Consider the following 26,744-nt stretch of genomic DNA (forward strand, 5'->3'; position numbering starts at 1 on the left):
GTCGCGCTCACTTCACCCGTTAGGACGTGGATTCGATTCCCCGACAAAAAGTCGAAAATTTTAATATATGAGTTTAGGATGGTGGAAGGTTTTATCATCTATTCCTCCAAGGATCTTCACAGCCTGTGCGGTAATGCCTTTGCTTTGCTAGTCTAGAATGATTCCTTGAAACGCTATAAACGTATATTGCTGTTCACTACATCGAACATTGGTTATTATTAAATCCAAACGTGAACATACTATTATTAATTTCATTGATTTTATGTCCGTCAAACTCGTTGGCTGAATGGTCAGCGTTGAGGTCTTAGGTTCACAGGGTCCCGAGTTAGATTACCGGTCGGGTCGGAGATTTTAATCGCGTGTGATTAAGTCTTCTGGCTCGGGAACTGATTGTTTGTTTGTCCCACAATCTCCTCATCATAATCAGGCAATACACTACACTACCAAACACGCAATAGTGATTATATCCCTCCAAATAGGGCTGGTGTCAGGAAGGGCATCCGGCCTAAAAACAGGTTCAAATCCACGTGTGCGACACAGTTCGCATGTGCAACCCCACAAGGTGTGGGGAAAAAGTAATAGAAGAAGAAGAAGAATGATTTTAGGTCCCACTAACTACTATTACAACTACCGGAGACAACGAGGTGCCGGAATTTAGTCCTCAGGAGTAAATCTACCGACACGAGGTTGACGCATTTGAGCACCTTCAAATACCACCGGAATGAGCCAGAATCGAACCTGCTACGTCGGGGTCAGAAGGCCAGCGTCTCAACCGTCGGAGTTACTCAGCCTGGCTTGAAATGTCTTCCACGTTCTTTACCTTTGACAAAGCAACATAAGAATGCCCCTAAGTACAAGTTTGGTACAGCTACATTAGACAGCTACTTTAGGAAATATGGCTAGTCGCTCCCCAAATTGTAGAATGTGGAAACTACTGTAAGTGCGTGCAGAGGGTTGTATACTAGTTGAATTCCTTGAACCTGGGGAAACCATGAATGTTCACCGTAATGTCCAACACTTCATCAGTTCCGTTCGGGATGGTATGTTAAACGAACGATCATCTTTGACACAAAAGTGCGCGTCCTCACGCCACCTATTTCACTGGGTAGGAACTTGGGAAAATGAAGTAGGAAATACTGCCTGTTCTTGCCTATAGTCCTGACATGGTATGTATGTATGTATGTATGTTCAGTCCGTCAGCAATTCCCCTCGTGGGATCCTCAACAGCTCTGCCATCAGCTGTCGTAGATGGCCTAGGCATCACTGAAGAGGCATACTAGGGAAATGAGGAGTGAGGTAGTTTCCCGTTGCTTTCCTCACCGAGCCAGAGTTGCTATTACATATCAGTCTGCCAAGCCCACTGAAATGCATACACCAGCCGACCATATGAACAACATTTTCACACCATTCATAGCAGGGACTGGCTGTATAAGGATATGCATTACTAGCATCGCTCATACGTCAGTCACTTTCATATTGTCAAAGCTAAGGATAAGACAGAGACAGAACGTAACAAAATTGCTCTAGCCCTTACGAGAAGATACAGTGCACTGTAAACACTAGGTCCTGTCAGCAAAGGCATCCTGACATGGTACCGTCTGTATTTTTTGTTTAATTTTTAATTTTTGTGGGACAGTTTATAAAGGAGCAGATCCGAAGCCAACGCTACAAGACGACAAAGGATACAGAGAAAGCAGGGCGTCAGCAGTGGGCTGCTGAAACGGAGTTCTACCGCTAGGACATTCTTAAGTTTGCAGAAAAGGGTGCGTGGAAGGAAATGCCGATTATGTTGAAATGTGAAGTCTGTAGATTAAAATTACATATGTGATTCTTCAATAATACGAATTCTGGTTCATAAGAAATTGTTACTCATTACTAGAGCCCGGAATTTTATGCATTGATAGGTCAGAATGCAAACTTACTGAAGCGAGAAGCAAGTATAGTCTACCTTCACAACGACTGTGCAATGGGGTATGCATAAATATTAGGAGTACAGCCCATCAGAACTCTTATACACTGACTGACAGAGCAAATGCAACACCAAGAAGGAGTGGTCAGAACTTTATGCCAATTGCAGGGTAGACTGACGTCACTGAGGTATGCTCATGATGTGAAATGCGCCACTGTGCTGCGCACGTAGCGAACGATAAATGGGACACGGCCTTGGCGAATGGCCCACTTCGTACCGTGTTTTCTCAGCCGACAGTCATTGTAGAACGTGTTGTCGTGTGCCACAGGACACGTGTATAGCTAAGAATGCCAGGCCGCCGTCAACGGAGGCATTTCCAGCAGACAGACGACTTTACGAGGGGTATGGTGATCGGGCTGAGAAGGGCAGGTTGGTCGCTTCGTCAAGTCGCAGCCGATACCCATAGGGATGTGTCCACGGTGCAGCGCCTGTGGCGAAGATGGTTGGCGCAGGGACATGTGGCACGTGCGAGGGGTCCAGGCGCAGCCCGAGTGACGTCAGCACGCGAGGATCGGCGCATCCGCCGCCAAGCGGTGGCAGCCCCGCACGCCACGTCAACCGCCATTCTTCAGCATGTGCAAGACACCCTGGCTGTTCCAATATCGACCAGAACAATTTCCCATCGATTGGTTGAAGGAGGCCTGCACTCCCGGCGTCCGCTCAGAAGACTACCATTGACTCCACAGCATAGACGTGCACGCCTGGCATGGTGCCGGGCTAGAGCGACTTGGATGAGGGAATGGCGGAACGTCGTGTTCTCCGATGAGTCACGCTTCTGTTCTGTCAGTGATAGTCACCGCAGACGAGTGTGGCGTCGGCGTGGAGAAAGGTCAAATCCGGCAGTAACTGTGGAGCGCTCTACCGCTAGACAACGCGGCATCATGGTTTGGGGCGCTATTGCGTATGATTCCACGTCACCTCTAGTGCGTATTCAAGGCACGTTAAATGCCCACCGCTACGTGCAGCATGTGCTGCGACCGGTGGCACTCCCGTACCTTCAGGGGCTGCCCATTGCTCTGTTTCAGCAGGATAATGCCCGCCCACACACTGCTCGCATCTCCCAACAGGCTCTACGAGGTGTGCAGATGCTTCCGTGGCCAGCGTACTCTCCGGATCTCTCACCAATCGAACACGTGTGGGATCTCATTGGACGCCGTTTGCAAACTCTGCCCCAGCCTCGTACGGACGACCAACTGTGGCAAATGGTTGACAGAGAATGGAGAACCATCCCTCAGGACACCATCCGCACTCTTATTGACTCTGTACCTCGACGTGTTTCTGCGTGCATCGCCGCTCGCGGTGGTCCTACATCCTACTGAGTCGATGCCGTGCGCATTGTGTAACCTGGATATCGGTTTGAAATAAACATCAATTATTCGTCCGTGCCGTCTCTGTTTTTTCCCCAACTTTCATCCCTTTCGAACCACTCCTTCTTGGTGTTGCATTTCCTCTGTCAGTCAGTGTAAATTACGTTAATCTTTCTACATTATGGAAGAGCGGGTGGCCGTCACTTCCTACTAACGAAATTAGTTTGCAATCTTACCTATTACCGCATGATAATCCGGGCTTTACTCATTACGATCCTCCCATCATCCTTTTTTGAGCTTTGATCACTAAGGCGATAGATACAAAAATCGGACCAGTGTATCCTTTACATTTGAACATAATTCATCTCATGTGTTAAAAGGGAAGTTAGATTCGACAGGGACGTGGAATGTCTCCACTATTATTCAACATGTACGTAGGGTATTCTCAGAATCAGCAGGAGTGGTGTAATAGTGAAGTGAGATTGCCAAGAAACAATGGTGGGAAATGATAAAAAAAACAGCTACAAGATACACTAGACCTTATGAACAACATACTTAAGATGAAATGCAGATAAACAGGAGGTAAAACGATCATGAATTGTTAGAGAGATGGAGAACAAATCGCACAAGTATATGGCAGGTTACTTGTTGCTAATACCTGGGGAGAAGTACAGTTCACATAAAATGCAGAAGAGCCCAGGCTAAGGAAGCATTTTTCAAGAAGAGAAGTCTCTTAACATCAAGGAATGTGTCACTCAAAACTAGGGAACGAACTGTCAGAAACGTTTCTTTGCAGCTTAGCCACTTAGGCCTCTGAAACTTGGACGTAAAGAGCAATGGAAGATAAAAATCTTGAATATATTGAGATGTAGTGCTTGAGGAGTGTCTTGAATGAACCATTGGCAGAGAGAGAGATTGAGTAACGAGGAAGTGTAGACCGGGCGAGTTGGTCGTGCGGTTGGGGACGCGCAGCTGTGAGCCTGCACCCGGGGGATAGTAGGTTCGAACCCCACTGCCGGCAGTCCTGAAGATGGTTTTCCGTCGTTTTCCATCTCCACACCAGTCGTACATTGGGGCTGTACCCTAATTAAGGCCACGGCCGCTTACTTCCCACTCCTAGCCCTTTCCTATCTCATCATTGCCGTAAGACCTACAGTACCTGTGTCGGTGTGATATAAAGCAGAATAGTAAAGAGGTAGTGTAGTTCGAGTGGGCGAGAGGAGGCATCTGCTGAAAACAACTGCGAAAATGAGGAATTGTATGCCTGATTCTACTGTGACATTCAAGATGGTTCACGACCTTGCTGGAGAGAAAAATTAGAGGATGTAAAGCGAGAAGCAAACCAAGCTAGGAAGACAAAACAGCGATTAGAGGAAAAGAGAAAGAAGAGGAAGAAGAAAAGAAGTACTCGAAATAGTTCAAGATACTTTTGGGCACTTCATCGATATGCGCAGTTGCCTCTGTAGATTAGTGGTAAAAGTGTCTACGATCTCACGATCTCGGATTCGTGTCTGTTAGAGTTGAGTATCATGTATTTCTTTCTTATTCTATTGTTATCGTGACATTTCTTGCTTTGATATAATTTCCAGTAATATTTTGTTGTCATATACTATTGTTCGTTAAATTTTTCTGTTATATAATTTATATTGTAATTTAACTTCGCTGTCAAACTACTGTAAGCAGGTATTCCCACTGGAATGTATTTGTTAAAAATATTGCAACTGGAGAAATGACGCGTGGTATATGTCATAAATAAAATACAGGGACTGACTCTTCACGAGGCTGTAGTTGACCTAGTAGAATACAGTTCTTTTGTGGGACGATATTTCATGTGCCACATCAAATAAACATTTTCATGTTGTGTTCAGTAAGAAAGGTGTCTAAATACGGGAAGTTATTATATAAAACACCTTTAAGAGATCTACCGCAATTAATTCACCGTTCACCGGGCGAGTTGGCCGTGCGCTTCGGGGCGCGCAGCTGTGAGCTTGCATCCGGGAGATAGTGTGTTCGAGCCCTACTGCCGGCAGCCCTGAAGATGGTTTGACGTGGTTTTCCATTTTCACACCAGGCGAATGCTGCGGCTGTACCTTAATTAAGGCCATGGCCCCTTTCTTCCCACTTCTGGACCTTTCCTCTCTTATCCTCGCCAAAAGACCTATCTGTAGTGGGGCGACGTAAAACAAATTGTTAAAAGAATTTAATTCAGCGTTCCTCCAGTGCGAAGTCAGACTTGGTCACTACTAGTAAGTTTCCCGCCTAATGGCCATGATCATTAAGGCATTAAGTTTTTTTTTTTTTTTTTTTTTTGCTGTACGTCTCATGAGACATGCAGGTCTTATGGGAACGAGTGGACAGGAAAGGCCAAGGAGTGTGAAGGAGTCGACCGTGGCCTTGATTAAGGCACAGCCCCAGCATTTGTCTACTTTGAGAATGTGGAAAGCCGGGATGAGTGACTCAGACGGTTGAGGCGCATCTGATCCCAACTTGCCAGGTTCAATCCTGGCTCAGTCTGGTGTTGTTTGAAGGTGCTCAATTACATCAGGCACATGTCGGTAGATTTACTTGCAGGTAAAAGACCTGCTGAGGGATTAAATTCTGGCACTTCGGCGTCTCCAAAAACCGTCAATATGTAGTTAGTGGGACGTTAAAAATAACATTAAAAATGATTAAAATGAGAAACCACGGTAAAACATATTGAGGGCTGACGACAGCAGAGTTTCAACCCACAATCACTCGAATGTAAGCTGAGAGCTATGTGACCAAACCACGCAGCCACTCGGTCGGTTCTGTATGTCCTGATACCGTAGTTCGAGGTGCAAAGGTGGAAAAAATTTCACCAACCGAATGTTAGCTTGGAGGGTAGGAGAGACTGACAAATTGGAATTATTAGATTGCGTACTAAAAGCCTGAATTTAATTCCAAACTTCGCCGCAATGTTGAAATGGAGTGTCGGTATATGAGACTGTTGAAAGTTATTCGTCCGTCGGATGAGCACGTCAAACCTTGAGCAGAACTCTTTGTGTTACTACTACTGCTATTTTTTCATTCCTCCCCTGAAGGGGAAGGCGGGCCTCCTTGACGTTGACGCGATCTCTCAGGCCAGGAGATTTATATCGCAGAAGGAGATATGTGGAGAAGGTGAGAGGGTTGGTGGCCGTGGTCTATACCAGAAACTGTCTCGACATTCGCCTTAATGCAGGAGAATGGAAAACAAGGGAAAACCATTCTCAGGACAGCCGACGGTGGAGAACAGCTCCTCTCCGTCTCCCTAATATAGAGACGTAGAGCCATGGCCACCCCTCCTCTGCTCCGTTGTTCGGTCGAGGTACAGAGCTGTCGTACCACGGACCAGCATTGGCCTCTTGTGAGGCAAGACCCACTCTACGTTCGCCGACCCTTTGTGTTATTCGACAGGAGTAGACTATGCCCCGACACCAGGTTATATACGCTCCCTACCTGTCTCATCTCATCACTAGACATTGGATATGTATGCAAATGTTTGCAGGTTTGTAGACTTCCAAAACCGAGAAAGAAGTTCGTTTGAAGGTTAAATTGGACGAATGTTTACGTTTATGAGTGCATATACTTGAGATTAGTGTATACATTTCAAATTTCGGATTTATTGTGCATGTCTTCGACTATTATTATACATATTTGAACATGTTTTACAAGTTCTTTCAAGAAATCAAATCTCACTGTCTCTACTTCACAGTGACTGTTGAAGCTTATCATCCTGATGAGGTTGGGAAGCAGAAAGGAGTTGATAGGGGGTTGAGAAGAAATGGATGGAGAAGGAGTAAGAACGATGAAGAGAGAGCCAATCAACTTGAAGACAACAGTTACGAAGATGTGGGAGATTGTCCTTTTGTGTTTTCAAGTTAAATGGCATTTATAACAGCTCTCTATCGAATAAGTAATTTAATTACATACATTTATATAATTACAAAATAATATTTCAATAATCATTTCTTTTAAAAGCTTCGCTCCAGCTCTAAAGTCTAGGGTGTAAGATAAAATACTTCGTCCAGTGGAGCGTTATCAGGAAACGTACCCATAACGCTGGCAGCATTTTCTCGCTGGATAGCAATTCCTGTATGATGTCTCAGGAATTCTGTTGGAGAAGAGTCTCCAGTGATTGCTGATAGTTGTCAGCCAATATCCGAAATCAGACGTTTAGCCCCTTGGCACCACGTCCTCATCGTTTCGACTACAAATACCACGAAGATGTACTTGTTCGTTACTGCTCTGTACTTCGCCCTTTTATTGTGCACGGCCAATTCCGCAGCAGAACCAGCAGCCTTGCAGGTGTGAGGCAAATGAGATGGTGCTAATGTAACACGTGGCATCCCACAGGAGAGATCTGCCTTTGCTCCATGGGACTAAAGTCAGACCATCAGGGCGTTTTCCGTCTGTGAGATTAATTCCACTCAGTTCTAGGACAGAAGGGACATCGATAGATGTAAGAGCTCTTTTGATAATGTCATTAATTGAACAGTGTCTTGAAAATCGACCAGCACTCTTAAGGCAACTTAAAGCATGGTGGCCATAAACGTCGAATTCCGTTCCACATATGCACTTATGTGAATGGAATATTTTGCAACCAAGACGTAAGCCGATTGCGATTTTAAACGACATGTTATCCATAAGTGTGCTCACATTGGCCGACGGAAAAGCCTTAAGCCATGAGCCTGCTTCCTTTTCCTGAAGAGCAAGATGTCGTGCTCGATCATTTCTGTTGGACAAGACAAAATCAATTAATCGAAAATTCGACGGGTGTTTATCACATCTCAACTTTTTGTGAATCCAGGGAATCTGGACGGCTAAAGCTATTGGCCACTATATCCGAGTGCTTAATTACTGCCGTGAACTCTTGCGGAAAGTGTGGGCTTGTTCTGAATGAACTTTACAGCTGTATTAAAATTTCAAGTAAACATTAAAACAACAAAGGTGCACTCCAGAATTCAAGTACTGCCCTGTCTTATCCGTGAATGTAGAGAGATCATTCTCCGCATTGAAGCTAATTTTAACTGACAAACGCTACATGTTTACACAAGAAAACTTGGATAAGATTGTTGTAGCGCACTGCAAAGCCTATTATGGACAGAAAAAGTAGGGTGTGCAGTATACAATGAAAGAGGAGTATCTATTTAAGCTTTGTATTCACGTTTGTGTTTTCTTACAGCCTTACTAATTGATTTATTATGTGTATTGATTAACACACCGTGTCTCATCCAGGAGACGTGTGCATATTGTTTTAGCAGTGAACACTGATAGATTGAAACGTCCCACGAACTATGCAGGAGTGGAGTAACCGCACTTCTAAGTAGATTCAATTTTTTTTTGTTTATTAATGATCGTGATTTTATGTATTAATGTGGATGAATCGCGTGAATCTAGTAAAGGAAACTTACGTTTGCATTTATAAAAGTGTTTAATAGCATGAAAATAAGTTCATACGTAAGTGCATAGTTCACCACTTTATACAGGATAGGTGCTTGCTTATATTAGTAATTTATATAGCAAATAAACCCGATGTCTACTCATCACACTCCAAGATGCGCAGTTTGTACACGGGAATAACCTGCAAGAGTTCTCTCTGAAGTCTCCACGACATCAAATAGTAAGAAAATGTATATTAACAACAATTTGCGTAATTAATGTATACTTCCTTACTATCTAATTACTTTTCGTGAATTCCCAACTTGCTCCATGCATACATGAACAAAATAACTCAAGTAATATAAATGAGCTACACAATAGATAGATATTAATCGGTGTATAAATTGAAACCAGAAGCAAGTAGGGGTTTTCAACGATTGGAGTGAATGGAGCATGATGTACAGCCAGCAGTTTGTCACAGTCTCTCGAGGGGAATTAAGGCGAGCGTTCCACTGGACTTCCGGTTGATTACTTGCTAAAACTTCGCGACCGATTTTAATGAGAACCAGATAGGCTGCCGTGCTCAACGAGAGCGGAATAAATAAAACCAATATACAGCGTTTTTACCATGGTAGGCAAGTCTGTATGCATTCAATATCACTTCAAAATACAGAAGTGTGTTTGTGAGAAACTCCTGTTTTAATAGCGCGCATTGCTTCGGTGGATCAGTAGTAGATTGTCGGATTCATAACCCTTCGTTCATGGGTTCGATCCCGGGTGAGGCATTTAATTTTTTAAGACGATAAAAAATCTTGGCACCATTAAATAATAGATTAACACATCCATATTAACCATTCCAGTAGAATTCTGTTTTCATTCCTAGGTACGTAGGAGCACAAAAGGAATGTCGAAATTAATAGGCAGGCAGCTTGGACTTCTCCACCTTCACTCTCTGTCACTACCTTTACATCCTTTCTCCTACTTCCTTCTCTTCTTCTTCTCTATAGGATCTCCCTTTTCCCACTAGTGTCTTCCTTGCCTCCCCTTTTATGAGTTGTCTGAAGCGATTTCTGTCCTTTATCTTCCGTATTCCTCATCTTCGTCAAGCCCATTCTCAATTCCCGAAACCAATTCACCTCCGTCTTCCTCATCAATCCAACCAGTCTCTCTGCTCTTTCATAATCCCTAAAGATGGTTTTCCTTGGTTTCCAATTTTCACACCAGGCAAATGCTGGGGCTGTAACTTAATGAAGGCCACGGCTGCCACCTTCCCACTCCTATCCCTCTCCTCCTTGCGTCGCCGAGAACCTTCAATGTATTAGTGCGATATTAAAACATTTTATGCACGACGGTGCCGAAATATAAATGTTATATGCCTGAAAACTTAATGAGGCCCATTATAGTTCAAGTTCTCCTCCAATCAGAGTTCATATTTTCATTATGATACAACTGTTTGACCAATTAGGTAAGGATAGCAAAATCAAACTTGTCGGACACACATATTAACATCAATGCACCTCCTACTTCCAATATTCCGCAACCACACGGCACATTCCCGCAAATTCACTTCACCAACTGTACTATAAACAATTTGTATTTGAAACAAAGCTAAGTTATGATAACCTTCTATCAAAGCTTTGAAAACAAAGGACATTGTCAAGGTCTCTGATCCAGTCACGGAAAATCAATAACCCAGCGCATGGGCTCTGCGCTCTGTTCAGTAAACTCAGCTGTCAAATGACATCTCGATAGAAATTTATGAATAATTAAAACATAGAGTTATAATTATCGTCGAGCATAAACAGTCGTATGCAACTCGCCTGTAATGGTAATTAAAACCCTCGCTTCGCTCGTTTTATAAATATACTCGTGTCGTAATTAATGCCATTATAGGCTTGTTGCGTAATGTACTATTGTATATGGCACTGATATTATGATAAGAGGAGCCTTCAGGAATTATTAAAGCTTACGCCTGATATACGTAATGATGTGCTTTACGCGAACGAAAATTTCAAGAGACTTGGTACATTCTGATCGAGATAAGAGTTACATTTACAGCATATAAGGTCATGATATATTTTACTGAAATTAAACCCTCCATTACTGAATTTCTCGAGAGGGATTTAGGATTCATCAAAACGACTGAATTGAATGCGACATAAAAGTGTTGTTATTAATGAATGAAGTGGCCTAATAGAGATGTGCAAGGTACGCAAAACAGAAAGTTAAAAAAAAGTATTTGATACAATTTTTTGTTACATTTCAGTCTCCTCTCCCCAGTGTTTACATTTGGGTCAAGGATTTTTCTTTCTCTCTTCCGTATATCTTCATACCCATCTTTCCCAGTCACATTCAATGTGTCTGATGCACTAAGGTAGTAGTACTAGTAGTTCTAGTAGTAGTAGTAGTAGTAGCTTTACGTCGCACAGATAGGTCTTAGGGCGACGATGGGATAGGAAAGGGCTAGGAGTGGAAATTAAACGGCCCTGGCCTTGAAGTAGAGCCTCAGCTTTTTTTCCTGGTGTGAAAATGGTAAAACACTGATAACTATCCTCAGGGTTACCGACAGTGGTGTTCGAACCCACTGTCTCCCGAATGAAAGCTCACAACTGCGCGACCCTAACCGCACGCTATTATTATTATTATTATTATTATTATTATTATTATTATTATTATTATTATTATTATTATTATTATTATTACACCTGGATGTCCATCTTTATACCCATATCACTTTCATATTTTGACCCAAGTTTAATGCTAGATACCGTATGACAACATATGATTTCATTACAAGTGATTATTTTCATTTTGTCCGTATTGAAATTAAATTATTAAATGTTAAACATTAATTTATTGAAACCACCTATTCAATACGGGTTGAGTCTTTATGACTATAACAATGTCATTACATTAACTTTGAGTATGGTACATGTTTCGCCTGGAATTGCAGGCATCATCAGCCATTAATTCTATCTCCAAGTCAGAGCTCTGAGTGGATGCTACTTTAGGATTAATCTTAGACAATATTATTTATATAAGAGTGCAAAGGAGTGATCAAGCCGTCCACGTTTTAAAGTTATAATGTGACATTCTACTCTTGTTCACATTTAATGGAAATATATTGACTGTTAACTTTCATAGTGTTGGTAATGAAAACGGCTCGATGCAATTGGGATTAAATCATCTGTACATTTTTATAACTTATTGGAGATTAACATGTGCTAGAACTATTCTTAAAAACTATTTTTACACAATTCACATAATATATACAAACTTATGGTACATTTTGGAACTGAACTGGTCGAACTTGTCTTGAAGTTTCGATGGGATTTCTTACTCATATCCTGTCAAAAAGAGAAAATGCTGATACTGGGTTGGCATTGTAGTCTTCTGAAGTTATAGCATTTAAATATTCTTTTTATATTTGTAGGACATTGAAACATGTTCAGCTTATATGGTTTTCCCTTATCACTTTCATATTCACCTAGGGAGCGGTGATAAGGGAACAGGGAACTGGAAATCAAGTAGGGATGACATAAAATTGTTAGTGTTGAACTGTAGAAGTATTGTAAAGAAAGGAATAGAATTAAGTAATTTAATAGATATATATTTACCAGATATTGTAATAGGAGTTGAATCATGGCTGAGAAATGATATAATGGGTGCAGAAATTTTCTCACGGCACTGGAGTGTGTATCGTAGAGATAGGATAGGAAAGGTGGGAGGGGGAGTTTTCATTCTGGTGAAAGAAGAATTTGTAAGCTACGAAAAAGTTAAAGATGAGACACATGAAATTCTAGGTGTAAGGCTGATTTCTAAAGATAATAGGCAACTTGATATATTTGGAGTGTACAGATCGGGAAAGGGTAGCATTGATGCGGATTCGGAATTATTTGATAGGATAGTCAGCTATGTGGGAAACGACATGGAAAGAAATGTGATTGTAGCGGGAGATCTGAATTTGCCAGATGTAAATTGGGAAGGAAATGCGAACGACAGGAAGCATGACCAACAAATGGCAAATAAGTTAATATGGGAAGGACAGCTGATTCAGAAAGTGATGGAACCAACCAGAGGGAAAAATATCCTGGATGTGGTGCTGATAAAACCAGATGAGCTCTATAGGGAAACTGAAGTAATAGATGGTATTAGTGATCTTGAAACTGTTTTTGTGGTAGTTAAAAATAAATGCGATAGAAAGGAAGGTCTTAAAAGTAGGACTGTTAGGCAGTACCATATGGCTGATAAAGCAGGTATGAGGCAGTTTCTAAAAAGTAACTATGATCGGTGGAAAACGGTAAATAAAAATGTAAACAGACTCTGGGATGGGTTTAAAGAAATTGTTGAGGAATGCGAAAACAGGTTTGTACCTTTAAGGGTGGTAAGGAATGGTAAAGACCCACCTTATTATAATAGAGAAATAAAGAGACTAAGAAGGAGGTGCAGACTGGAAAGAAATAGAGTTAGAAATGGCTGTGGAAGTAAGGAGAAATTGAAGGAACTTACTAGAAAATTGAATCTAGCAAAGAAGGCAGCTAAGGATAACATGATGGCAAGCATAATTGGCAGTCATACAAATTTTAGTGAAAAATGGAAGGGTATGTATAGGTATTTTAAGGCAGAAACAGGTTCCAAGAAGGACATTCCAGGAATAATTAACGAACAAGGGGAGTGTGTATGTGAGGATCTTCAAAAGGCGGAAGTATTCAGTCAGCAGTATCTAAAGATTGTTGGTTACAAGGATAATGTCGAGATAGAGGAAGAGACTAAGGCCAAAGAAGTAATAAAATTTGCATTTGATAACAATGACATTTACAATAAGATACAAAAGTTGAAAACTAGAAAAGCGGCTGGAATTGATCAGATTTCTGGGGATATACTAAAGACAATGAGTTGGAATATAGTACCATATCTGAAGTACTTATTTGATTATTGTTTGGTCGAAGGAGCTATACCAGATGAATGGAGAGTTGCTATAGTAGCCCCTGTGTATAAAGGAAAGGGTGATAGACATAAAGCTGAAAATTACAGGCCAGTAAGTTTGACATGCATTGTATGTAAGCTTTGGGAAGGCATTCTTTCTGATTATATTAGACATGTTTGTGAAATTAATAACTGGTTCGATAGAAGGCAATTCGGTTTTAGGAAAGGTTATTCCACTGAAGCTCAACTTGTAGGATTCCAGCAAGATATAGCAGATATCTTGGATTCTGGAGGTCAAATGGACTGTATCGCGATTGACATGTCTAAAGCATTTGATAGGGTGGATCATGGGAGACTACTGGCAAAAATGAGTGCAATTGGACTAGACAAAAGAGTGACTGAATGGGTTGCTATATTTCTAGAAAATAGATCTCAGAGAGTTAGAGTAGGTAAAGCTTTGTCTGACCCTGTAATAGTTGAGAGGGGAGTTCCTCAGGTCAGTGTTATCGGACCTTTATGTTTTCTTATATATATAAATGATATGATGATATGAGTAAAGGAGTGGAATCAGAGGTAAGGCTTTTTGCGGATGATGTTATTCTCTATAGAGTGATAAATAAGTTACAAGATTGTGAGCAACTGCAACGTGACCTCGAAAATGTTGTGAGATGGACAGCAGACAATGGTATGTTGATAAACGGGGCTAAAAGTCAGGTTGTGAGTTTCACAAATAGGAAAAGTCCTCTCAGTTTTAATTACTGCATTGATGGGGTGAAAGTTCCTTTTGGGGATCATTGTAAGTATCTAGGTGTTAATATAAGGAAAGATCTTCACTGGGGTAATCACATAAATGGGATTGTAAATAAAGGGTACCGATCTCTGCACATGGTTATGAGGGTGTTCAGGGGTTGTAGTAAGGATGTAAAGGAGAGTGCATATAAGTCTCTGGTAAGACCCCAACTAGAGTATGGTTCCAGTGTATGGGACCCTCACCAGGATTACCTGATTCAAGAACTGGAAAAAATCCAAAGAAAAGCAGCTCGATTTGTTCTGGGTGGTTTCCGACAAAAGAGTAGCGTTACAAAAATGTTGCAATGTTTGGGTTGGGAAGAATTGAGAGAAAGAAGAAGAGCTGCTCGACTAAGTGGTATGTTTCGAGCTGTCAGCGGAGAGATGGCATGGAATGACATTAGTAGACGAATAGGTTTGAATGGCATTTATAAAAGTAGGAAAGATCACAATATGAAGATAAAGTTGGAATTCAAGAGGACAAACTGGGGCAAATATTCATTTATAGGAAGGGGAGTTAGGGATTGGAATAACTTACCAAGGGAGATGTTCAATAAATTTCCAATTTCTTTGAAATCATTTCGGAAAGGGCTAGGAAAGCAACAGATAGGGAATCTGCCACCTGGGCGACTGCCCTAAATGCAGATCAGTATTGATTGATTGATATTCTATAGATCAGCATCACTTCTTAGAAGAATGAGCATCAATATTTAGGTGCCTTACAGTGGAATGGCAAGAATGCTGTTGGAGAGTTTGGTCTTGTTAGATAACGGATTAATACATGACCGTATAAACTTGTTGTATGCTGTTTTGTTGTAGAGCTTTGTACAAGGCTGGAACGTAACAGTATTCAGCTCATCCCAGCTATTCCAGGGGTCACTGGAGTCACCCAGCTCATTTTATGTTTGGCCGAGTATTTAAGGCCGGATGCCCTTCCTGTCGCCACGTGAAGTTTGAGATTAAAATCTCGCCGAGGATATACCGAGATACGAAACCCAGCCTTCTGGATGGGAATCCAGCAACTAGGTCGCTGAACCAATCACGCACCCCTTCCCCCCCGCAACCAACACCACTGCCACCACCACCACCACCACCACCACCACCACTGCTGTGAATATGACTAAGATATTCAATGTTCTCTTATTCTGAAATTCATATTTATGCATACCTTATTTCTGAATGTACTTTCCCTGTTAACTACCACAGAATGCAATTCTTTCCAGCCCGTTGGGATATACGAGAAGAAGTATGAATGGGCTGGGGACCAATCGACAGGAGACTGCAGTCTTTGGGTCCGCGCCGCCACGCTCGAGTTTGACGACGGAGAATGGGAATGTCAGGTGACGGCGTCGGATTTCACCACTCAGGACGCTCTGACGTCAGTTCCAGTGCGCCTCGTCGTTCGAGGTAAGAAAAATCATTATCATACTCATGAATGGAACGTGATACTTGTGCACGGATTTACTAGCCTTACTGATGGCATTGACTGCAATCCATTTTGTTTTAGAATACGTCTCTTGTTTAGAAACTGTGCTTGGGACAGATAAATCAAATTATCATAAATATGTCTTTCAACACATTAAATTCAAATTTGTAGCAATTAATTTATTTTTAACTAACGAGTCAGTTTAATTACATTTGGAGTCCACAAGTTAGTATTCACTGCGTCGAAAGGCGGAACTGAGTATCGGTCTATGAAACTACGACGAATGAAGTAATCAGAGTATGATGAGATGAGACCTCTTTGATAAAAGAGCCTTGTACATTTCTCTCAGTTATAGTCATCCATCAGTACTTCACATCACAACCTGCTCGGTTTCTAGGTAACATTATATCACACATTTTTATAGCTAAATTCATGACGCATATTTTCAGATAACCTCCAACAGTAAAGACATATTTGTGTCAAAATATGAACATGAGAGGCGTCTAAAATTTTACGGCTACGTTCTGAGAATGCTTACGAGGAAGATCTTCTCACTCATCAAAAGCTACAAGATTGGATGCATATAGCTCAATGAATTTTAAAAAAATACTTCACTTCCGGCGGAACTTCTGATATTGACGTCTCAGACCGCTCTAAATTTTGTAAATTAGTAAATTGGTGGTCTTCTCTACCAAAGGTTGTTCAATTTCGCAGACCTCTTTCACAGGAAAGAAATAAAAAACAACGAATAGCAGGACTCAAGAGGTATTGGGAATGGAAGCGAGCATCCATAAAGAACTAGTCATAAACGCTCCCTAGTGGGCTTAAATCACTAATAATGAATCATTCCTACACAACTGTCTGTCTATATCGGTCCCTCAATCCTGAGGATCGTGATCTCTGAAGATATTTCTCTGTACCCGTTTCCATCCTACACGGTCTTCTGCTGCACTGGTAGATTGTATGAACGATGTCTTTGTTGCATATTTTATGCCATCTGTCCATCGTACAGGTGCTCGATCACGCTCCCTCTTTCCAGGCACGTTTTCTACACAACTACAGCAACGAAAATATTCAATATCCCATTTTAAAGAGGAAGGACTAGTGCAGTCATCAACTAGAGTCCGACCTCAGTATGACGTCACCAAGTAATGGAATAGTGCTGCCTTCAACTAGAGTCCGACCACAGTATGACGTCATCACGTAATGGAATAGTGCTACCATCAACTAGAGTCCGACCTCAGTATGACGTCACCAAGTAATGGAATAGTGCTACCATCAACTAGAGTCCAACCACAGTATGACGTCATCACGTAATGGAATAGTGCTACCATCTTCTTCTCCCCAACCATTCTCGCATCATCCGGCGTCGGCTTTTCCGGTCAAGCTCTTCCAATGTCTTGCAACTTATCCTTGAGTATACTGAATTGTTTCAGGTTTAAAGCACGAGATTTTCATTTGATTTTCGGTCGTCCCCTCGCAGATTTGCCTCAACGTGGAATATGCTTATACTAATATTTGGTAATGTACGGAAGGATCAGCCTTGCTTACACGAATTAACCCCACGAGCATCAATGCAGAGACATCCACAATGGGGGCACTGATTATTCGAGCGTCAGGTAATTGACATTCCGCGTTCAGGTAAAAGAAATCAAGAAAAATGTCACCCCTTCTCCCCTCGCAATGATAAACATCTTCAAGCTTAGATATCCGAATTCAGATAGGGAATGATTGAATGACAACAAAAGCTTTTGGATGACACGAGGCATTAGCATTGGTAACGATGTCGTTGATAGCTGAACCTCCTTTTATAGCATCGACTAAATGTTTGCTTTCATCATCAATGTCTATTGGTAATGCCTTGTCTATGTAGCCATTCTTTTCTGTCCTCAGCTCCTCGTTCCATTTCATCATAAGAACAATAATGAAGACTCTGTGCGAAGTTTAGGAGGATTTTTTCCTTGGTCGTCCTCGGCCTTTCTTCTCCGTGTTTTTCCCTTCCACCAGAATGGTAATAAATGTATTAGGTTTCAAGATGTGGCCAGTTAATTTAGCACTTCTTCTCTGTATTGTTAGCATCAATTCTCTCTTACCTTGAATTTCTTGCAGAACGCTTTATTTACATTTCAATACGTTTAATCCTTAGCATTCGTCTCCAGACCCACATCTCAAACGCTTCCACTCGTTTCCAATCCCATTCTCTGATTTTCAAAGATTCACAGCCACACAATAGCACACTTCATACAAAAGAAATCACATATTTCTTCAAAATTCCAAAATATAAATTTGCACTGATTAAAAGATGTAGCTTGTTACTAAACACGTGTTTGGGAGGCGCTATTTGCTTCCAGGACCTAAATATCCAACGCAGAAGTGTAACACAAATACAGATGGACAAAGGAAATTTAAACATTCAACCATCCCTGAATAAATAGACTGAAACGTAGACAGAAGTGCATGTATCAGATTATACGATATTACTGCTACTATCACCAAAGGGAGGCCATAAGATCTGTTCTTAATTTAAACGCGAAATTGTAACATTACCCCCTGATGTGGTATTCGGTTATTTTTCAGATGTAGCGTTTATCACCTTTAACCTCTTAACTGAACGATACAGTCCGTGACAGTTATTACCCCGACATTTTGAAAACCGAGCGACTTGTACCAAATAGTGGAAATGAGAAAGTGATTCAGCTCTCAACAGCATTCAAGTGGAAACATCACCTTGCCCAAATCATGTCATTGTTAGAGTGATTAAAAATGATTTCGCAGTTAATTTAACAGCCAAGCGTATGTTAAGAACTGGGTTCATACCATCTCTGGTTTGAGCTGAAGGTGACAATATCTCACAGCCGCTGATCCAGGACTCGTTCTATCACTCGTCTAACTGCAGAACGTATGCTGAGCGGTCTCCCGTTTAAGTTTCCCACGTCTCCACTTGTATATTTCTTGAACGCTGATAGTATCAATCACACACATATCAACACTGCCTAAATAGATGCTGTCCTACGAGTAGCCAAGATGTAAGAGGGGAGTGTGACAGTTCGTTTTGTAGACATTAGGAAAGCTTTCGGGAACGTTGGCCATAATCATCTGAAAATAATGTTGAAGTCACTGCCGATTCCAAGCAAACTCGTCAGTCTAGTAATCATTCTCTAAACAGGTATCAACACGCATATCTCATAACTAAATAAATTACGCTCACTAGAGGTGTAATGCTGGATTCACTTTGTCGCCTGCATTGTTTAACCTCCCTATTGACCACAGCTTGAATGAGCTTAGTAAGGAGCCTGTCTGCGGTCAATATGGATATCAATTTTTGCCTGGTCAAGGTGCGCTAGCTGTGAGAGGTTTTACTTATGACAAAGGTTGGGAGGAATACTGAGTCTACTCTACTGCGCACTATTAATGAATTATAGGAGTTTGTCCAAGTTGACCTAGAAATAAATATCAACAAAAATATGGAATTTGTGTTGAGAAAAATCGTCTGATAAAAAACTTCACGGTCCACCCCCGGAAACGAAATACCTTATGTTTAGTAAGTGATTTCCGACAAAAGAATAGTATTACTAAAATGTTCCAAACTCTGGGGTGGGAAGACTTGGGAGTAAGGAGACGAAAAACATGACTAAGCGGAATGTTTCGAGCTATCCGTGGAGAGAAGGCTTGAAAAGACATTGGGAGACGAATAAACTTGAGTGGTGTTTTTGAAAGTAGAAGTCATCACAAAATTAAGATAAAGTTGAAACTAAAGAGGTCAAATTGGGGCGAATATACGTTTGTAGAAAGAGGAATTAGGCGTGGGAATAACTTATTAAGGGAGATGTTTGATAAATTTCCAACTACTTTGATAGCCTATCATTCCAGAAGAGACTAGAAAATCTGCCACCTGGGCGACAAACCTAAATGCAGATCAATAGCTTCTGATTGGTGATTTGTTGAAAAAAAAAAACAGGCAAAAACTCTTACCAAAGAGTACATTTCTCATATAAAATTGACTTCGACTCTTCCATGGCCTGGAACGCTTTAAAGAACACCCCCTAACTGCTCAAATCATCACTTATCATTTTTTGTTTTTACAGGCGGATCAGAAATTTGTAGCGGTGAATACCTGAAAGTCCGCCTCTGTGGTGTAGTTGTTAGCGTGATTAGCTGTCACCCCTGGAGGCCCGGTTTCTATTCCCGGCTCAGCTACGAAATGTTTAAAGTGGTACAAGGGATGGAGCGGGGTCCACTCAGCCTCGGAAGGTCAACTGAGTAGAGCGGGCTTCGATCCCCACCTCAGCCATCCTCGAAGTGGTTTTTCGTAGTTTCCCACTTCTTCTCCAGGCAAATGCCGAATGGTAGCTAAGTTAAGGCCACGGCCGCTTCCTTCCCACTTCCTTGTCTATCCTCTCCAATCTTCCCATTCAGCATAGCAGGTTAAGCTGCCTTGGAGAGGTACTGGTCCACCTTCTCAGTTGTATCCCTCAAATCCAATGTCTCACGATCCAGGACACTGCCCTTGAAGCGATAGAGGTGGGATCCCTCGCTGAGTTCGAGGGAAAAGCTAACCCTCCCCCAGGAGGTTAAACGGATTAAGAAAGAAAGAAAGAAAGAAAGAAAGAAAGAAAGAAAGAAAGAAAGAATACCTGGATATGCCCTACCTTAGCCTTTGAAGACATAATTCTCAAATGAAATTCCGCTGAAGTTTTTTCAAGACAGAGCGAGTCAGCCGTGCGGTTAGGGTCTCATTTTTTTGAGCTTGCATCCAGGAGATAGTTGGGTCGAACCCCACTGTCGGCAACCCTGAAGATGGCTTTCCTTGTTTCCCTTTCCACACCAAGAAAATGCTGGGGATGTACCGTAATCAAGGCCACTGCCGTTTCCTTTCCACTCCTAGCCCTGTTCTATCTCATCGTCATAAGACCTGTCTGTGTCGATGCGGCATAAAGCAAATTTAAAAAAAAAATATCTTTCTCACTCCCCTTTTTGTTAATATTTGAGTCCTTGTTGTCATCTTTTCACTTAGTTTAAAAAATTCTACTGATGTTTCCTTCGTACTGCATTCTGCCCTATTTTTTACTTTTTATATCTCTTTAAATCTTTGGACTACCTTCTTCCACAACCTCCTGTTTTCGCTAATACCACATTTTTTGTCGTCGAGAAGCTACTTCACCCCATCTATTACTTACAATACTGTGTATGTAACATTCCAATAAAAATGCTAAGAGATATCGAACTGTTTCGTACCTATTATACTTACGTATTATGCGTCTTGTGTTCGTTTTCCAATCATGAAAACGAAAAGTTTAGGGAGAAGGACTGAGCGATTTGAATATGTGGTATGGGTTGTGGAGCTGTGAGCTACCTTCCCGATCCTAGCCCATGCCACCACAGAGTCACCGAAAACTTGATGATAATGAGGTGCTAAGCTACCTGCAAGAGGAAGAGCAGAGTTTACTCAGGCTACAATATAAAGAATTATCAGATAAATTCCAGTGACCAAAAATGCCTACCCTTACAGCCAACCACTAACTAACATATACTGCGAAATTTTCGCATCCGTACCTGTAAGCGTCTTCATCGGCTGTGGAGAGATAGGTCTGAACTTACATTCCTGGTACCGAGCGAGATCGCTACGCGTTTAGCGACACGTAACCTTGACCTTGCATTCAGGAGATAGTGAGTTCGAATATCATCTATACAGAGAAAATCTCGTTTTTTAATTTGTTCGATCTCCTTTTTAAAATATATTAGTCGGTCAAGTTTTAAAAGCTCATTAAAATGGTTTACTTTAGAGGTCCTCATAATGAGAATGCTCGTTAATTGTTTAAAATATTTGTTGTTAATTTGTCTACAAAACTTCAAACAAGCTATCTCTGCAACCAAGTACCGTACAGTAAGTTAGAACCACAGATGTTTCATTTTCTGAAGCTAAAACAGTAGTCTAGTGCTTGGCATAGAGAATATGTTTGATTCCGCCATTATATAAGAATTATTTGCATTGATGTATTGATGAAGCATTGTGTTGCGTCTTAAAAAACATATTTAAGAACATAGTATAACAATTTACTTACTTACCTGTTCTTTATGTCAGACATTTTAAATTTCAAAATGACACCAATCTGTCTATATCATAATTACTAGTGTAGAAACGATATTTGGAAATACGGGTCATTGTGAAAACTGCAAATTACGGGAAATTGAGGTAGAAAGTGGACTTCCCTAGAAACCCTCAGCAGAGTAAGTCAGCCCTTCCACGCCTTTTTATTTGTCAAGTGTCGGCTTTTTCTGTCTCTCAGATACCACCTCCTTGTCTTTTCTGAAGGTTTAGAGTGTTTTTCGTTATTTCTGACTCTATTTTCTGTTGTCTCGATGAGTCCACAAATGGTATTTGTTCCCGGGTTGATACCAATCTTCTTCAAAATTTCCAGTTCATCCTCATGTCCCTTGTTAAAATGGCAGACGGCATCATTCACACACATCTTCACTGTTCTGTGTCCAGTATAGAACTTCTTGGGACAGTTATTCCACAAGGTTCCATTGAACACCTCATTCATATTTTGTATGTCACCATGTCAACATCTTTCCAACATACTGAGGTCAACCGGTACTTCATAAATTCAGTAGGTTCAATTGCTCTAAAAAGCTCCGATTTTATGCTTTGTCCTTTGTGATGACACACTTCACCTTTTGCCTTAGCAACGTGGTATGAACACCAATTTCCTTCCCCCCATTAGACACTTTCCAGGAAGTGGAAATTCATCGTTGGCAGCTAGAAGTGGGCGTGATCATGATGCAATGATTTGAATAACCACTTATATATCAAGAATTAATGAGCATAAAATTAAAATGTATATGCCAAATTAAAGGGGAAGAGAGATTCTATCGATTTAGGAATATTTTAAAAACTGCAAATTTTATCAATTTTTCGGTTTCTGTTGTATGACATATGCCAAATATGTCTGGGTCTGTGTGACGTAAAACAAATAGCGGAAAATAAATATATTTGTGACCGATATTGAGGAACTGGTTTCAGTCCGACTCATGGTGAGCATTGAAGCCTTCGGTTCAGAGGGTCCCGGGTTCGATTCCCGGCCGGGTCGGGGATTAATTCTTCTGGCCCGGGGACTGGGTGTTTTTCTTTGTCCCAACACTTTCCTCTTCATATTCAGACAGCACACAGCACTACCAATCATCACAGAAACACGCAATAGTGATTACATAAGGGCATCCGGCCGTAAAACAGCGACAAATCCACATGTGCGACACAGTTTGCACCCACGACCCCACAGATGTGAGAAAAGGGGTAGAAAAAGAAGAAGATCGAGGAACTGCGTTCAGTATCAACAGTCCAGCGGTAAGACATATTTTATATGATCCCGTCATGTTTGTTATTTATTCTTCTAATCAGTATCATGTAACGAGTAGGTGGAATATCCATAACAGTTTGGTATGCAGTTTGTTGCAAAATAAGGTTTCCTCATTACCAACAGGAGAGTCAGGGTACAGTATCAGCCAGTCGACCAACCAACTGACCAGTCACCCTTGAGGTGGGACCTTCAGAAATGGGATGACGTTCTATCAAACCATTAAGTTGTAAGGATCCGTGGCTTAGAGCCTTGCCTTGCTAAATCCACGATATCTCCCGCAAAGGTGATTATAGTATACGTTTTCCGTGGTGGGTTATTTTCCGGTTGGATTTACAGCTCTGAGCATACATTAGTTCACATCTGGCCCACGAAGGGCACAGCATGTTTAAAATTATGGGCACGTTATCCGGTGAAACAGTCTAAAATCACAGAAAACTTCTTTACGATCAACATGACGGTGATCGCGGGAACCTAAACTGTTAAATCCTCTACGGTTCTCGAGAACAATTTCTCTTGATTTTTCGTGACTGATGACCTTAATGTTTTACCCCCTTATAACAGCACTCATAGTCAGCTTTGAGTGTTGCCATCTTTTCATTGGAAATAAAATCGTCAATGAGATATAAAAATATTTACTTCCGGAATGTAGCTTCAGTTCAATGCTAGTTTAATAACACCCGAGGTATAATATAAAATGACGAATGATCCTAAAGTTTTTACTGACACTGTACCTTCTCCTTGACCCTGAAGACCCCATTAGTTCTTCCCATTACAGCGTTCATTGGCACGAGTTACTCTACTGTAACTCGTCCATTTAGTTTAGAAAGAAGTGCATTTAACGTGCCGAACTGGACGTTGCTATGTTCCAGTCGCTGTAATTCTCTTCCAATTTTCTTTTTTTCGCGCCGGCTATCAGTGCTTCACTCCATCTCCCGTAGAGTTTACACTTGGATGTTTCCGTTCGCATCGCAGTAGACGTAGATCATTTCCGTTTCAGCAGTCCGAAAGAATTTAACCCCGAGGAATAGTGGGTGGATCGCAAGGGATTACGTGAACTTGAGAATAATTGCGCTATCGGCTCTCATTGCACTGGGGCGAATATGAGGCTGGTGGGGAAGGGCGAAAGGTTAACGTTTCATGGGCTGAGGCAAGAGATGTGACACGAAAAGGAAGGGAATTTATCGCCTCGTACACTAGGGCTGATCCTTATATTGAATCGAAATGTTGGAGCAGGGATTTTTTCCACTGAATGGCAAAGAACAAGAGCCAGGGAAAGAATGGTGTGGGAAGAAGGGAGAGATGGAATGTCGCTGCATTGTATTGCTCTGAAACATTCCGATCGATAGATACAAGACACCGCGCTCGCAAATAAACAAGGTGTTTGAAAACTGGTACAAGAGACACGTTTGTCCAATATAAATACGTTTTCTAATCTATAAAACGTAAACTTGTTTTCCCTTGCCAATGATAGACACCAGAATTTTAGACAGTACTAGGTTATAATGCAAAGTCAGTTGGGTATTATCCGGACCCGGATGTTGATGACACGCCATCTATTTGCTGTTACAAGTAATGAACTTCATTCCGGTCCCATATTGACTTTAAATATATAAGATAAAATTATTTAAAAAATTCATTGTATTAACTCCACTTATTGAATACGAATTTGCCTTTTAATGAATAGTCTGTGTAAAAAGCTACCTAGCAGGCCATGTTTCGACCTAGCCTAGAGGTCACCTTCAGCTTAAATTAACACAAGGAAGAAAAATATACACAAGAACAGTAAAATACAATCAGCAATTGCAATAAAAATCTGCTGTGTGATCAGAATGTTCATAGCTTCAGTGTAACAGTGAGACGAATCTAGTTGTAACAGGTGTGGTTTTAAACGTGTTTACCACAAGTATTGATCGGCTGGAGGTGAACTTGAAAATTATGAAGACTGTCAAATGCTGTCTGTGTGTTACGTAATATATAAAGATGGTACCAACTTACGCGAATTAAACTTGAAAATTCAATTAGTGAACTTAATACTATCTGCTGGATTATTTACAGTAAATTTCTCTGTTAATAAATTACTATTTTTTAAAGACTTGAGAAAAAGTGTGCTGGTGCTTGCAAACCGTTGGGTACCGCCAGAAAAAAGAAATTGTTATTATCATTTATTTATTTATTTATTTATTTATTTATTTATTTATTTGTTTGTTTGTTTATTTGTTCGGTATATCCGACTATGTCCGCCTCTGTGGTGTAGTGGTTAGCGTGATTAGCTGCCACCCCCGGAGGCCCGGGTTCGATTCCCGGCTCTGCCACGAAATTTGAAAAGTGGTACGAGGGCTGGAACGGGGTCCACTCAGCCTCGGGAGGTCAACTGAGTAGAGGTGGGTTCGATTCCCTCCTCAGCCATCCAGAATGTGGTTTTCCGTGGTTTCCCACGTCTCCTCCAGGCGAATGCCGGGATGGTTCCTAATTTAAGGCCACGGCCGCTTCCTTCGCTCTTCCTTTCCTATCCCTTCCAATCTTCCCATCCCTCCACAAGGCCCCTGTTCAGTATAGCAGGTGAGGCCGCCTGGGCGAGGTACTGGTCATTCTCCCCAGTTGTATCCCCCGACCAAGAGTCTGAAGCTCCAGGACATTGCCCTTGAAGTGGTAGAGGTGGGATCCCTCGCTAAGTCCGAGGGAAAAACCGAACCTGGAGGGTAAACACATGATGATGATGATGATGATGATGATGATGATGATGATGATGATGATGATGATGATGATGATGATGACATCCGACTAAAGAGTGCGATTGAACTTAATTTACTGATGTCGTTGCCTTTTTCTTCTCGCAAAATCTCTTCATCTTCCTGCTGAGGCTTTTCTTGCGATCCTCTGGCCATTTTTTGGTGGGGTGTCGACTAATTTGCTGAACACAGGACAAGATCTTTTCCAATTTCGAGCAGCCAATTGCTTTTTACTTTTATTCATAGGCCAAGATTCAGAATACTTAAGGTCAAGCTCTGATTACTCATTCTGAAAATATGTCCGTAAAATTCCAAACGTATTTTCCTAAATGTGTGTGAGTTTTAGCACAGGTCATGAGATCTCCTTACCATTTTTAATCAATGATCTGCCCCCAATTATCAGTGTTTCAGATGCATATAGTGCTTCTGGCTAGATTAAGGGGTTGTAATGGCTTAATTTTACATTCCGGCATATGGAGTTTTATTATGTCGTTCCTAGTGAGCCTGTAGGATTATTATTATTATTATTATTATTATTATTATTATTATTATTATTATTATTATTATTATTATTATTATTATTATTATTATTCTGCTTGAAAATTTACGAGGCCTGCGCTAGGACGAAACTAAAAAAATTGTTCTTATTCTGCGAAAGGACATACTGTATGTATGAATCTTTCTGCTTCAAACCATTGCTAAAGGTTTCCCTCACAGTAGTGAAGAAAGTTATATCATCAGAAAAGACTGGAGTTCTGCAGACTTCTGATCCTCAGTATCGACCCACCAAGCAGCGGAGACGTTAGATGGCTCGTAAACAAGGTTAGTGACCACGACTTATGAGCTGCGCTTTCTTGT

At 41.3% G+C, this 26,744-nt stretch overlaps 1 protein-coding gene across 1 annotated transcript in view; it reads left to right on the top strand.

The window, feature by feature from the left end:
* LOC136877821 (kin of IRRE-like protein 2) overlaps nt 1-26,744 on the top strand; it is a 981,929-nt gene that overhangs the window by 207,200 nt on the left and 747,985 nt on the right. Inside the window, exon 3 of the mRNA XM_068228754.1 lies at nt 15,597-15,780. Within this exon, the coding sequence (XP_068084855.1) occupies nt 15,597-15,780 (184 nt within the window). The remainder of the gene's footprint in view (nt 1-15,596; nt 15,781-26,744) is intronic.

Source organism: Anabrus simplex, chromosome 7, assembly GCF_040414725.1.
Source record: "Anabrus simplex isolate iqAnaSimp1 chromosome 7, ASM4041472v1, whole genome shotgun sequence".
Classification (NCBI taxonomy): Eukaryota; Metazoa; Arthropoda; class Insecta; order Orthoptera; family Tettigoniidae; genus Anabrus; species Anabrus simplex.